Raw genomic sequence first — 15,786 nt, 5'->3', positions numbered from 1 at the left:
CAGTATCCAGTCTCACCATCGTTGCGTCGGGTCTGGCGAGGGGCATAGCTGAACTGCAGGTCTATGTGTCGGTTCTGTCGTGCTTCGGCTCGGTTCTTGCTGTGTGCTGAGGCCTTGTGGGCCTTGTAGTCGATCTGGCTCCTGAAGGCGTGGGTGAACTGCTCCGTAGCACAGCGCCCCTCCTCACACAGGTAGTGGGCCTCCCGGAAGTGTTCGCTCAGGTACTGGTAGTCACTGTGGAGAGAAGGGGGGGTACAACATGTTTAGGACAGATACGGGGGGGGGGGGGGGGTTCTCAATTTTGACCAATTTCTACTTGGTAGAATAATAGTGAAGACATCAAAATTATGAAATAACACATTTGGAATCATGTAGTAACCAAAACAGTGTTAAAAAAATTTTTAACTCAGCAAAAAAAGAAACCCTTTATCAGGACCCTGTCTTTCAAAGATAAATGGTTAAAATCCAAATAACTTCACAGATCTTCATTGTAATGGGTTTCAACACTGTTTCCCATGCTTGTTCAATGGGTTTCAACACTGTTTCCCATGCTTGTTCAATGGGTTTCAACACTGTTTCCCATGCTTGTTCAATGGGTTTCAACACTGTTTCCCATGCTTGTTCAATGAACCATAAACAATTAATGAACATGCACCTGTGGAACGGTCGTTAATACACTAACAGATTACAGACGGTAGGCAATTAAGGTCACAGTTATGAAAACTTAGGACACTAAAGAGGCCTTTCTATGGACTCTGAAAAACACCAAAAGAAAGATGCCCAGGGTCCCTGCTCATCTGCGTGAACGTGCCTTAGGCATGCTGCAAGGAGGCATGAGGACTCCAGATGTGGCCAGGGCAATAAATTACAATGTTCGTACTGTGAGATGCCTAAGACAGAGCTACAGGGAGACAGGACGGACAGCTGATCATCCTCGCAGTGAAGACCACGTGTAACAACACCTGCACAGGATCGGTACATCCGAACATCACACCTGCGGGACAGGTACAGGATGGCAACAACAACTGCCCAAGTTACACCAGGAACGCACAATCTCTCCATCAGTGCTCAGACTGCACTTGAAGAAACGTTCAGAGTTCTTGGCATTTTCCAGATTGACTGACCTTTATGTCTTAAAGTAATGATGGACTGTCGTTTCTCTTTGCTTATTTGAGCTCTTCTTGCCATAATATGGACTTGGTATTTTACCAAATAGGGCTTTGTCTTGTACGCCAAATAGTAAAAAATAAAGAAAAACCCTGGAATGAGTAGGTGTGTCCAAACATGTGACGTGTGTGTGTGTGTCCAAACATGTGACTGTGTGTGTGTGTGTCTGTGTTTCTGTGTGTGTGTCTGTCCAAACATGTGACTGGTTGTGTGTGTGTGTACCTGTAGTACTCCTGGGCTCCGTCAGCATCACAGAAGTGACAGAAGTAATGGTCTCTACGAAGGTGTTTCAGCAGCTCGTCGTTGTCAAGGTAACGGTCATCACAGAACTTGCAGAGCGGGTGTCCGCGGTGAGACGTGTCATCTGGGTCACCATGGGTGCGGTGACGTGCCAGATCCTTCCGGTTATACCACTTCCTCTCATGGGAGAAGATCTGGTGGGAACAGGTTACTTACATGTTAGACAGATAGGTATAACAGGCAGACAGACAGGTATAACAGGCAGACAGACAGGTATAACAGGCAGACAGACAGGTAACCTACCTGCAGGTGTTTGGTACAGAGTTTGCAACAGAAGAGTTCATGCTGTTTCCTCATGTGCTGCTCCAACTCCTCAAACTTTGAGAAGACTTTAGACTCTGGACACACAGGACACTCAGACTGCAGCAGTGTCCTACAGGCAGAGACAGAGAGAGACATGAGGAAGAGACTCTGGACACACAGGACACTCAGACTGCAGCAGTGTCCTACTGTCCTCCAGGGGGAGGACAGGAGAGGAAGAGCGGTCCAGGGGGAAGACAGGAGAGGAAGAGCGGTCCAGGGGGAAGACAGGAGAGGAAGAGCGGTCCAGGGGGAAGACAGGAGAGGAAGAGCGGTCCAGGGGGAAGACAGGAGAGGAAGAGCGGTCCAGGGGGAGGACAGGAGAGGAAGAGCGGTCCAGGGGGAGGACAGGAGAGGAAGAGGGCCAGGAGAGGAAGAGAGGGCCAGGAGAGGAAGAGAGGGTCAGGAGAGGAAGAGAGGACCAGGAGGGGGACAGGAGAGGAAGAGCAGTCCAGGGGGAAGAGGAGAGAGGGATTGGAGGAAGAGGAGAGAGGGATAGGAGAGAGGGTCAGGAAGAAGAGGAGAGCGGGTCAGGAGAGAGGGCCAGGAAGAAGAAGAGAGAGGGTCAGGAGAGAGGGCCAGGAGGAAGAGGAGAGAGGGATAGGAGAGAGTGCCAGGGGGAAGAGGAGAGAGGGCCAGGAAGAAGAGGAGAGAGGGTCAGGAGAGAGGGCCAGGAGGAAGAGGAGAGAGTGTCAGGAGAGAGGACCAGGAGGAAGAGGAGAGAGGGATAGGAGAGAGGGCCAGGAGGAAGAGGAGAGAGGGATAGGAGAGAGGGCCAGGGGGAAGAGGAGAGAGGGATACGAGAGAGGGCCAGGGGGAAGAGGAGAGAGGGATAGGAGAGAGGGCCAGGGGGAAGAGGTGAGAGGGATAGGAGAGAGGGCCAGGGGGAAGACAGGAGAGGAAGAGGGCCAGGAGGAAGAGGAGAGAGGGATAGGAGGAAGAGGAGAGAGGGATAAGAGAGAGGGCCAGGAGGAAGAGGAGAGAGGGATAGGAGGAAGAGGAGAGAGGGATAAGAGAGAGGGCCAGGAGGAAGAGGAGAGAGGGATAGGAGGAAGAGTGATAGGAGGAGGAAAGCAGTGTACCTGAACTGAGCGTATATCTTGGAGTCTGTAAAGTAGATGTCATGTTTCCTTTCCACCTGCAGCGTCTGGAGGGGCTGAGAGGAGAACGCCACCAACTTCTGCACAAACAGCACCTAGACACAAACACCCTGTCAATGGGAATCAGCCTTTACCTGACCTGTCCACTGGTAGCTGCACAAACAGCACCTAGACACAAACAGCACCTAGACACAAACACCCTTGTCAATGGGAATCAGCCTTTACCTGACCTGTCCACTGGTAGCTGGGGTCAAGCCCTTGGGGTTTTACTTGTTATACCAACCAACATTACAGTGACAATCAAAGTACAGCTGTTAAATGAAGCTAACCATACCCTAGGGCACTAGCTCACAAACTAACAGAGACAGGGATTAGCCAGCTAGTTGAAGTGAGTAGTGAAATCAGTCTGTAGTCCCACTACTGAACAGACCAGAGTAGTGTTTATAATGAGATGGAGAATCTGTCTCAGAGACCATACTTATTTTGGGAGACTGCAAAAAACAGGATAAATATATTGTTTCAGGTGTTTAGTTACTTTTTCCTCAACTAGTTTCTCTAATTGTATAGCAAGTCAAGCTAGCTTGCACTGCAGAGCAGCTTGCTAGCTGAATGCTAGGCTAGGCTGAAGATACCACCGTAGCTAGCTGAATGCTCAGCTAGGTTAAAGATACCACCGTAGCTAGCTGAATGCTAGGCTAGGTTGAAGATACCACCGTAGCTAGCTGAATGCTAGGCTAGGCTGAAGATACCACCGTAGCTAGCTGAATGCTCGGCTAGGCTGAAAATACCACCGTAGCTAGCTGAATGCTCGGCTAGGCTGAAGATACCACCGTAGCTAGCTGAATGCTCGGCTAGGCTGAAGATACCACCGTAGCTAGCTGAATGCTCGGCTAGGCTGAAGATACCACAAATGGTAGGCTACAGTAGCACTGTTCTGCCCTATTATTATTTGACCATGCTGGTCATTTATGAACATTTGAACATCTTGGCCATGTTCTGTTATAATCTCCACCCGGCACAGCCAGAAGAGGACTGGCCACCCCACATAGCCTGGTTCCTCTCTAGGTTTCTTCCTAGGTTTTGGCCTTTCTAGGGAGTTTTTCCTAGCCACCGTGCTTCTACACCTGCATTGCTTGCTGTTTGGGGTTTTAGGCTGGGTTTCTGTACAGCACTTTGAGATATCAGCTGATGTACGAAGGGCTATATAAATAAATTTGATTTGATTTGACAGTCATTTCCACATGTTTACTGTCTCAAATGGTAGGCTGCAGTAGCACGACAGTCATTTCCACAGGTTTACTGTCTCAAATGGTAGGCTGCAGTAGCATAGAAATAGGCTACTGGACGGCCAACAGCTGCAAATGTATCATTCTCCACATGTAATGTCAGTTTCATTGTGAACTGTTCCCCATAACAGAGGCCCCTGGACTGTTCCCCAGAGGCCCCTGGACTGTTCCCCAGAGGCCCCTGGACTGTTCCCCAGAGGCCCCTGGACTGTTCCCCAGAGGCCCCTGGACTGTTCCCCCATAACAGAGGCCCCTGGACTGTTCCCCCATAACAGAGGCCCCTGGACTGTTCCCCCATAACAGAGGCCCCTGGACTGTTCCCCAATAACAGAGACCCCTGGACTGTTCCCCAATAACAGAGGCCCCTGGACTGTTCCCCAATAACAGAGGCCCCTGGACTGTTCCCCAATAACAGAGGCCCCTGGACTGTTCCCCAATAACAGAGGCCCCTGGACTGTTCCCCCATAACAGAGACCCCTGGACTGTTCCCCCATAAGAGGCTCCTGGACTGTTCCCCCATAACAGAGGCTCCTGGACTGTTCCCCATGTTCCCCAATAACAGAGGCACCTGGACTGTTCCCCAATAACAGAGGCACCTGGACTGTTCCCCAATAACAGAGGCACGGAAGGGAGTTGCATAACTCGAGACCCAAGAACTGAGCATGCGTAAAAACCCTCCGCTTGATACGGTTTTCCATAAGCAGAGTCGATATTACAATGCAGTTTAAACCACCTACAAGCAGAGTCGATATTACAATGCAGTTTAAACCACCTACAAGCAGAGTCGATATTACAATGCAGTTTAAACCACCTACAAGCAGAGTCGATATTACAATGCAGTTTAAACCACCTACAAGCAGAGTCGATATTACAATGCAGTTTAAACCATCTACAAGCAGAGTCGATATTACAATGCAGTTTAAACCACCTACAAGCGAATGTATCTAATGCGCTGTAGTGCCTAGTGGTTTTCCAGTGCTTTAACACGCTAGAACTGATATATGTTTTATGGAAAAAGATGTCTCCACAATGACAAATTAAAGAGCCTAACTACAACTGGTGAAACAGTTGTCAGGACGTGCGTCTGCTGTTCACATGCTAGTCGGAATTGGAAGCTCAGAAACGTCCGACTTGCTGATTGATTGAATGAGGTGTATAACTACAACCAGTTAAGCAAGTCGGACATTTCAGATTTTCCTAGTTCAGACTAGCATGTGAAGGCAGCAAATGTCTCCTCTCACTCAGGTGACTCAGCTGCCTGCTGCAGCGCTCTCTCAACGCACACCCAAAGACCGTATGAACATGGGCAGGAACTCACCCAAAGACGGCATGAAGATGGGCAGGAACTCACCCAAATACCGCATGAAGATGGGCAGGAACTCACCCAAATACCGCATGAAGATGGGCAGGAACTCACCCAAAGACCGCATGAAGATGGGCAGGAACTCACCCAAAGACCGCAGGAAGATGGGCAGGAACTCACCCAAAGACCGCATGAAGATGGGCAGGAACTCACCCAAAGACCGCAGGAAGATGGGCAGGAACTCACCCAAAGACCGCATGAAGATGGGCAGGAACTCACCCAAAGACCGCATGAAGATGGGCAGGAACTCACCCAAAGACAGTAGGAAGATGGGCAGGAACTCACCCAAAGACTGTATGAAGATGGGCAGGAACTGCTTTTCCAATACCAATCCAAGCTCATGCTTGTAGGTGATGTCATTGCGACATTGGCTAGCTCAGCTCATACGCAGAAACATGTCATCAGGTTTAACGGTCGTTTTGCGCTTGTGCAGGCCGTCAAATCAAAGGCGTATGAGCCTTTCATAGAAAATGGGTTTTTATTCCCTTTTTCGCCCCAATTTAATGATATCCAATTAGTAGTTACGATCTTGTCTCAATTCCCCAACGAGTTCGGGGGGAGGTTGAAGGTCAAGTCTTGCGTCCTTCGTAACATGAGCCGCCAAGACGAGCTACTTCTTAACACTGCTCGTTTTACCCGGAAGCCAGCCGCACCAATGTGTCGGAGGAAAACCCATTCAACTGACAAACGAGGTTAGCTTGCAGGCGCCCGGGCCCACCACAAGGAGTCGCTAGAGCGCAGTGAGCCAAGGAAGTTCCACCAGTCAAACCCTCCGCTGGACGACGCGGCTGTAGTGCCCTAAGACAGCTGCGCCACTCGGGAGGCCGATTAAGTTGTTTTTTGCCAAAAATGAAAACGTGTCAGTTTGTCACCTTTATGAGGTTGGAGAAATAACATGTTCAAACTACTTAAGACTTAAGCTCAAATCTAGGTTGCGCCTTTAGATTAAAAAAATGAACAACTAAAGCCAGAATTGTTCACTTATATTTATTGACTTCTCAAACCCCAAACCGGTCTGGTCTGCTTGGTCTGTTTCAAAAGCGTTCCCGGAAGTCTTGCGATTTTGCACTTCTGGGTTTAGAAACTCTGACACACCCCTACGGCCCTCCCCTTCCCCACCACTCACTCAGCAACAGCTGGCCTCACTGCCAGATCACAGATCGAACAATGAGACAGATATTTCACCGGATGTATAAATGTGAAGCATCCGGTCGGCGTTTCAACTCACTACCAAATATGGTGATGAGAGGAAACCCATCCGGTCGGCGTTTCAACTTACTACCAAATATGGTGATGAGAGGAAGCCCAGTGGGAGAAGATGGAGCGGGATGGATTTTGGCCGACATTCTGCAAATGTTCTCGTCAATGAAACGTTTGATCTCAATACAGTTGACTGCTCCCAAAACTAAAATCAGTTATGAACAGAGTGGACTAAGTTGAGTTGACTTTTCTTCCCCTCACCATTTGCCAATGTTGCCAAAAAGTGCAAAGGCGAATTTAGTTTTTGCACACCTGCACTTCAGAGTAGGCGTTCCCTAATGAAAATATGCAAATACACGCATAAAATGAGCCAATAGGATCTTGGGAGCTCGTGCTTTGCTCTGCCTCCATCCTTGCTTGTTCTGCCAACTATGACTAATTTGTTCCCATTGCAAACCACAGGTTGTGGTCTCTCTTGGATTAGCTATAAACATCTTTGGCCTGATTCTCTGATAGTCAGCAGGTCACAGTGAAATATATATTTTTGTTGTTGTTGTTGAGAAATGCCATGGCGACCGCGGTGCAATTTAGAAGTAGTCCGAAAAACCTGCAACCAATACATTTTCACATTGATTTCAAAGTAGCTTAATTTCAGGAAAACCGCGGACATGGCATCCCCGCCATCCCGTAGCGAATACCACGGCAACCCAGCCGTCCCGTAGCGAAAACCACGGCAACATCGTTGGAAGCAACATCGTTGGAAGCTTCATGAAAATGGGATTCCATGGCCGAGCTGCCACACACAAGCCTAAGATCACCATGGCCAATGCCAAGCGTCAGCCGGAGTGGTGTAAATCGTGTCGCCATTGGACTTAGGAACAGTGGAAACTGTTATAGCAGCAACTCCATATTAATGCCCATGATTTTGGAATGAGATGTTGGATGAACAGGTGTCCACATACTTTTGGTCATGTAGTGTCCTTCACAATGTAAACATGGCATAATGCCTGCCTCATGCCGCAGAACTAGGAAACTTGGAAATGACCGAGTTGCTAAACGAGACAAACAGAATCACATGGCTTACCAGTCTTTCTGAACGCTGATAACTTCAGAACAAAGTCGACTACGAATACAAAGTTCTCAATGTTTTTGCAATTGATGTGAAGTATGAAAAGTTATTTCAAATGAAAAAAAATGAGATGAATGCAATTCAAATTTAAACATTAGGCTATAGGCTCATTTCAAGTATATTGAAATTACATTTCATGTTCAATTAATTGACTTCTATTTTCCTACTTGTACTTTTCACAAAATCTGTCATTTGTCAAAAATATATAATGTGTAGCCTTACATGCGAGCAATGACGTGCCAAATCTGTGATTTAGTGCATTTTTATTGAGTAAGCATTAGGCCTAATGTCTGTCTAGGAGCTGATCCGTCGTCTGCATTGTGAAATAATTACCATGTTAATAAGGTCATATTTGAATGGAGAAAACTTATCCTAGAGCAGTGATCCCTTTCTTCCTGATCTATCAGACCGCTGTCTCTACGTGGTGTTTTTGGGAAACGCACGGAACATCATCGGCCGTTGTAGGAAAGATGGATAGGATAGTTAAACAGTCCAACCAAAATGCCATCGCTGTCGGGAAACCGGGCCCTGGTCAATATAATGGATCATCTGTGGCTAGGTCCATGGTACGGGGAGGGGTGACTGTCCCGTCCCCGGTAGTAAATTACAAACCATTACATAACCACCACCCTTCATGAAGCCTGACAGCTCTCTCTCATAAGACAACCTTACATGGCCTTATAGCATCGGTTACATACTTATTAGTTACCTACATAAATACAAAAACGACTTACCTGGTGACAATAACACCAAAATGTGTTATAACTCACCTCTTTGTTCTATTTGTGATAACACTCAAGCTAACGTTAGTCATTACGTTTCTTAGGTCATTTAACTGTGTGTGTGTGGTGGGGTTAGCTCGTGCCTGCCTATTACCACGTACAAACTACAAATATATGTGTTGACTTTGACGAATAACTATCTAAGTAAGTAAATAAACCCCCTCCGACCTAACTGAAGTAGTTAGATAAGAGTCCGTGAGAGATCATTAGAAACGTAGCTGAGCAGATACCACGGCCTACAGTGTTCCCAGCGCATCCCCGCTGTAGAGTAGTCGGGCCGGTAGTCGGTGTTACCTTGTCGAGCTGCTCCCGGCACACGGCGCAGTACTTCTGGTCGCACAGCACCCTCATTTTGGTCGAGCAGCGGTAACACACCGGGTGGTCGCATTTCCCCAGGGCGAAGATGTCGAGCTCCTGACAACACAGAACACAGTTCCGCTCGTAGTTGTTAGATGTTGATTCCATGGTAGTTATTTGTTTTTTTAAAGGAGTTAAACCCGGAGTTGTAGTTGGTTTTCCGGTCTGAATCGCAGACGTCAGGAAGTAGCTGGGTGGTTTAACAGCGGCTGTTAGTTCAATAGAAGGAGGTATCGTCTGTTTGTGTAATGACACGGAAGTCCTAAAGTCACTCGACAATGCAGAGATTTACTGGTGTATAAACCATAAGGATAGACTGTCCACGGGTTTGTCTGCGTTCAATGGTAGTTGTGCTTCTCCTATCCCTCGCCAATAGAGATTTACTGGTGTATAAACCATAAGGATAGACTGTCCATGGGTTTGTCTGCGTTCAATGGTAGCTGTGCTTCTCCTATCCCTCGCCAATAGAGATTTACTGGTGTATAAACTATAAGGATAGACTGTTCAATGGTAGCTGTGCTTCTCCTATCCCTCGCCAATAGAGATTTACTGGTGTATAAACCATAAGGATAGACTGTTCAATGGTAGCTGTGCTTCTCCTATCCCTCTACGAGGCATTGGGGTTCATTACACAGGCGGGTCCTCTGACATCTCCACGTGCCTGTCTCAGTGACTCAGAACATGTCAGATGATTCTTTATGTCAATCCGACACGCATTACATATATATAGTATGTATTTATTTGTGGGTGTCCATCATCCATAATATGTATATATTATGAAGACGTTTCAGACTTTGGTGGGAGTTTTCCGGCTGTTCAGGCACACATTACTCTACAGGCGAGCCGCAGCGCGGACCCGAAGCCCCTTCGTCGGTGATTGGTCAACGGTGGGGATTCTTCAATAAACTCTGTCATTCAACGAGATACGACTTGTTTCCATGCAAATGTTTTATTTAAAATGAGATACCTTTAGCTAACATGTAAATGAGATGCCTTTACCAAATATCTTAGTTCAATGTAAAATTGCGCAACTAGGATCTCTAAAGGAAAAAATGTCAAAACTAACGTCAGATTTCTTGAGTTATTTTGGCTACAGCCTCTCAAAATGGACAAACAGTACTATTGCCGCTTTATTCTCGTTTTTTAAAATCAAATCAAATGTTATTTGTCACATACACGTGTTTAGCAGATGTTATTGCGGGTGTAGCTTGTGTTTCTAGCTCTAACAATGCAGTAATATCTAACAGTAATATTTAACCATTTCACAACAATACACAAAAATCTAAAGTAAAGGAACTGCCTTTAAGAAGGAGAGGCCTTTAGCTAACATGTAAATGAGATGCCTTTAGCTAACATGTAAATGAGATGCCTTTAGCTAACATGTAAATGAGATGCCTTTAGCTAACATGTAAAGGAGATGCCTTTAGCTAACATGTAAATGAGATGCCTTTAGCTAACATGTAAATGAGATGCCTTTAGCTAACATGTAAAGGAGATGCCTTTAGCTAACATGTAAATGAGATGCCTTTAGCTAACATGTAAATGAGATGCCTTTAGCTAACATGTAAATGAGATGCCTTTAGCTAACATGTAAAGGAGATGCCTTTAGCTAACATGTAAATGAGATGCCTTTAGCTAACATGCAAATGAGATGCCTTTAGCTAACATGCAAATGAGATGCCTTTAGCTAACATGCAAATGAGATGCCTTTAGCTAACATGTAAAGAAGATGCCTTTAGCTAATATGTAAAGAAGATGCCTTTAGCTAACATGTAAATGAGATGCCTTTAGCTAACATGTAAATGAGATGCCTTTAGCTAACATGTAAAGGAGATGCCTTTAGCTAACATGTAAAGGAGATGCCTTTAGCTAACATGTAAAGGAGATGCCTTTAGCTAACATGTAAATGAGATGCCTTTAGCTAACATGTAAATGAGATGCCTTTAGCTAACATGTAAATGAGATGCCTTTAGCTAACATGTAAATGAGATGCCTTTAGCTAACATGTAAATGAGATGCCTTTAGCTAACATGTAAATGAGATGCCTTTAGCTAACATGCAAATGAGATGCCTTTAGCTAACATGCAAATGAGATGCCTTTAGCTAACATGCAAATGAGATGCCTTTAGCTAACATGTAAAGAAGATGCCTTTAGCTAATATGTAAAGAAGATGCCTTTAGCTAATATGCAAAGAAGATGCCTTTAGCTAACATGTAAATGAGATGCCTTTAGCTAACATGTAAATGAGATGCCTTTAGCTAACATGTAAATGAGATGCCTTTAGCTAACATGTAAATGAGATGCCTTTAGCTAACATGTAAATGAGATGCCTTTAGCTAACATGTAAATGAGATGCCTTTAGCTAACATGTAAATGAGATGCCTTTAGCTAACATGTAAATGAGATGCCTTTAGCTAACATGCAAATGAGATACCTTTAGCTAACATGCAAATGAGATGCCTTTAGCTAACATGTAAAGAAGATGCCTTTAGCTAATATGTAAAGAAGATGCCTTTAGCTAACATGTAAATGAGATGCCTTTAGCTAACATGTAAATGAGATGCCTTTAGCTAACATGTAAAGGAGATGCCTTTAGCTAACATGTAAAGGAGATGCCTTTAGCTAACATGTAAAGGAGATGCCTTTAGCTAACATGTAAAGGAGATGCCTTTAGCTAACATGTAAATGAGATGCCTTTAGCTAACATGTAAATGAGATGCCTTTAGCTAACATGCAAATGAGATGCCTTTAGCTAACATGCAAATGAGATGCCTTTAGCTAACATGCAAATGAGATGCCTTTAGCTAACATGTAAAGAAGATGCCTTTAGCTAATATGCAAAGAAGATGCCTTTAGCTAACATGTAAAGGAGACACATTTCGCTTACATGTAAATGAGATGCCTTTAACTAACATGTAAATGAGATGATTTTAGCTAATGGAGATGCCTTTAGCTAACATGTAAATGAGATGCCTTTAACTAACATGTAAAGGAGATGCCTTTAGCTAACATGTAAAGGAAATGCCTTTAGCTAACAGGTAAATGAGATGCCTTTAACTAACATGTAAAGGAGATGCCTTTAGCTAACATGTAAAGGAAATGCCTTTAGCTAACATGTAAAGGGGAGGTCTTCAGCTAACATGTAAAGGGGAGGCCTTTAGCTAACATGTAAAGGAGATGCCTTTAGCTAACATGTAAATGAGATGCCTTTAGCTAACATGTAAATGAGATGCCTTTAGCTAACATGTAAAGGAGATGCCTTTAGCTAACATGTAAAGGAAATGCCTTTAGATAACATGTAAAGTAGATACCTTTAGCTAACATGTAAAGGAGATGCCTTCAGCTAACATGTAAATGAGATGCCTTTAGCTAACATGTAAAGGAGATGCCTTTAGCTAACATGTAAATGAGATGCCTTTAGCTAACATGTAAAGGAGAGGCCTTTAACTAACATGTAAAGGAGGTCAAAAGTATATATATGTAGGTATCGTTAAAGTGACTGTGCATATAAGATAAACAGAGAGTAGCAGCAGCATAAAAGAGGGGGACACACACAGTGTAAATAGGTCAGGTAACCATTTACCTGTTCAGGAGTCTTATGGCTTGGGGGTAAAAACTGTTGAGAAGCCTTTTTGTCCTGGACTTGGCACTCCGGTACCGCTTGCCATGCGGTAGTAGAGAGAACAGTCTTTGACTGGGGTGGCTGGGGTCTTTGACAATTTTTAGGGCCTTCCTCTGACAGAGGTCCTGGATGGCAGGCAGCTTTGCCCCAGTGATGTATTTGGCCGTACGCACTACCCTCTGAAGTAACCTTTGTCTTATGCAACCCCACCAAACTTAACCAGGCTGGTCTGTCTAGTCTGAGAGACCAGGCTGGTCTGTCTAGTCTGAGAGATCAGGCTGGTCTGTCTAGTCTGAGAGATCGGGCTGGTCTGTCTAGTCTGAGAGATCAGGCTGGTCTGTCTAGTCTGAGAGATCAGGCTGGTCTGTCTAGTCTGAGAGACCAGAAAGGTCTGTCTAGTCTATAGACGTTTATAAGCGTGAATATCGACTCATCCACTTGAGCATGCTTTTGTGTCAGAGTCGATGGCGCGCTGGGCTTCCCTTTGAGGGTTCCTTCTGCCCCAAAGTCAAAGCATACGTTGTAAACCAGTTTATAATACCAATAAGGCACCACCGGGGTTTGTGAAATATGGCCAATATACCATGGCTAAGGGCTGTATCCAGGCATTCCACATTACGCGAAGGTAGCCGTGTTATATTGGCCTTATACCACACCTCCTTAGGCCTTATTGCTTCATTATAAACCAGGTAGTTTGGATCCTGAATGCTGATTTGTATTTATTATGGATCTCCATTAGTTCCTGCCAAGGCAGAAGCTACTCTTCCTGGGGTTTATTATGGATCCCCATTAGTTCCTGCCAAGGCAGCAGCTACTCTTCCTGGGGTTTATTATGGATCCCCATTAGTTCCTGCCAAGGCAGCAGCTACTCTTCCTGGGGTTTATTATGGATCCCCATTAGTTCCTGCCAAGGCAGCAGCTACTCTTCCTGGGGTTTATTATGGATCCCCATTAGTTCCTGCCAAGGCAGCAGCTACTCTTCCTGGGGTTTATTATGGATCCCCATTAGTTCCTGCAAAGGCAGCAGCTACTCTTCCTGGGGTTTATTATGGATCCCCATTAGTTCCTGTCAAGGCAGCAGCTACTCTTCCTGGGGTTTGTTATGGATCCCCATTAGTTCCTGCCAAGGCAGCAGCTACTCTTCCTGGGGTTTATTATGGATCCCCATTAGTTCCTGCCAAGGCAGTAGCTACTCTTCCTAGGGTTTATTATGGATCCCCATTAGTTCCTGCCAAGGCAGCAGCTACTCTTCCTGGGGTTTATTATGGATCCCCATTAGTTCCTGCCAAGGAAGCAGCTACTCTTCCTGGGGTTTATTATTAGTTCCTGCCAAGGCAGCAGCTACTCTTCCTGGGGTTTGTTATGGATCCCCATTAGTTCCTGTCAAGGAAGCAGCTACTCTTCCTGGGGTTTATTATGAATCCTTCTCCCTGCCTGCTTTCACCTGATGGCGTGATGGGTCTTTACTTCAGCCTCATCGAATCTGCCCATTATAAACCGGGTAGTTTGGCTCCTGGATGCTGATTGGCTGAAAGCCGTGGTATACCACAGGTATGACAAAACATTTATTTTTACTGCTCTAATTACGTTGATAAACTCGGTCTCAACCTTTAAGTCTTTACTGAAGACTCATCTCTTCAGTGGGTCATATGATTGAGTGTAGTCTGGCCCAGGAGTGTGAAGGTGAACGGAAAGGCTCTGGAGCAACGAACCGCCCTTGCTGTCTCTGCCTGGCCGGTTCCCCTCTTTCCACTGGGATTCTCTGCCTCTAACCCTATTACAGGGGCTGAGTCACTGGCTTACTGGTGCTCTTCCATGCCGTCCCTGGGAGGGGTGCGTCACTTGAGTGGGTTGAGTCACTGATGTGATCTTCCTGTCTGGGTTGGCGCCCCCCCCTTGGGTTGTGCCGTGGCGGAGGTCTTTGTGGGCTATACTCGGCCTTGTCTCAGGATGATAAGTTGGTGGTTGAAGATATCCCTCTAGTGGTGTGGGGGCTGTGGGAACCACACATGCAGAGATCATCCGTTCACCTACTCTACGTCTCACAAAGACAAAGCGGTTGGAACCAAAAATCTCCAACTAGCCTACCTGGTAAAATAAAGGTAAAGTGGGTGGGGTTGTATCCTTCCTGTTTGGCCCTGTCCGGGGGTGTCATCGGATGGGGCCACAGTGTCTCCTGACCCCTCCTGTCTCAGCCGCCAGTATTTATGCTGCAGTAGTTTATGTGTCGGGGGGCTAGGGTCAGTTTGTTATATCTGGAGTACTTCTCCTGTCCTATTCGGTGTCCTGTGTGAATTTAAGTATGCTCTCTCTAATTCTCTCTTTCTTTCTCTCTCTCGGAGGACCTGAGCCCTAGGACCATGCCTCAGGACTACCTTGGCATGATGACTCCTTGCTGTCCCCAGTCCACCTGGCGGTGCTGCTGCTCCAGTTTCAACTGTTCTGCCTGTGATTATTATTATTTGACCATGCCGGTCATTTATGAACATTTGAACATCTTGGCCATGTTCTGTTATAATCTCCACCCGGCACAGCCAGAAGAGGACTGGCCACCCCACATAACCTGGTTCCTCTCTAGGTTTCTTCCTAGGTTTTGGGCTTTCTAGGGAGTTTTTCCTAGCTACCGTGCTTCTACACCTGCATTGCTTACTGTTTGGGGTTTTAGGCTGGGTTTCTGTATAGCACTTTGAGATATCAGCTGATGAACGAAGGGCTATATAAATACATTTGATTTGATAAACAGTTTATAAAAGCAATAAGGCACGAGGTGGTGTGATATATGGCCAATATACCACGGCTAAGGCTCTGTGTGCCTAAGGACAACCCTTAGTCGTGGTATATTGGCCATATATCACACCACCTCGTGCCTTATTGCTTAAATATAAGACTGGTCTAGTGAACCATAAGAGCAGTATTACATGGTTGGGGCAATCATGAGCACTCTTAATTTACAGGATTCATTAGCTAGTTGAAATTCAATCCCTGTGTTCTCCCCCATTAATGGAAATGGAACGGGAAAAATCCCTCTGAAATAAAAATAACTGATTTCACTCCTGGAACCCAAAATCCACCTGTTTTCAGCCCTTTGAAATACTACAATCAGCTCTCTGACTCATTCAGAAATACTGACTCAGTTACAATCAGCTCTCTGACTCATTCAGAAATACTAACTGTTACAA

General features: G+C 45.6%; 1 protein-coding gene across 2 annotated transcripts in view; it reads right to left on the bottom strand.

Annotated features, from left to right (window-relative positions):
* Nucleotides 1-9,606, bottom strand: part of LOC110517035 (E3 ubiquitin-protein ligase ZNF598) — a 30,962-nt gene extending 21,356 nt beyond the window's left edge. The window contains exons 1-5 of one of the 2 annotated variants that reach the window (XM_036972284.1): nt 8,922-9,606; nt 2,850-2,962; nt 1,711-1,840; nt 1,390-1,601; nt 17-234 (exon numbers count right to left, since the gene is read on the bottom strand). In XM_036972284.1, the coding sequence (XP_036828179.1) occupies nt 17-234; nt 1,390-1,601; nt 1,711-1,840; nt 2,850-2,962; nt 8,922-9,092 (844 nt within the window). In that variant the 5' untranslated portion in view covers nt 9,093-9,606. The remainder of the gene's footprint in view (nt 1-16; nt 235-1,389; nt 1,602-1,710; nt 1,841-2,849; nt 2,963-8,921) is intronic. The other variant, XM_036972283.1, reaches the window with a different exon arrangement.
* Between the last annotated feature and the right edge of the window lie 6,180 nt (nt 9,607-15,786).

Source organism: Oncorhynchus mykiss, unplaced genomic scaffold (assembly GCF_013265735.2).
Source record: "Oncorhynchus mykiss isolate Arlee unplaced genomic scaffold, USDA_OmykA_1.1 un_scaffold_130, whole genome shotgun sequence".
NCBI classification, from domain to species: Eukaryota; Metazoa; Chordata; class Actinopteri; order Salmoniformes; family Salmonidae; genus Oncorhynchus; species Oncorhynchus mykiss.
Note: the sequence above shows the minus strand (reverse complement) of the source record. Positions and strands in the feature narration are given on the sequence as shown.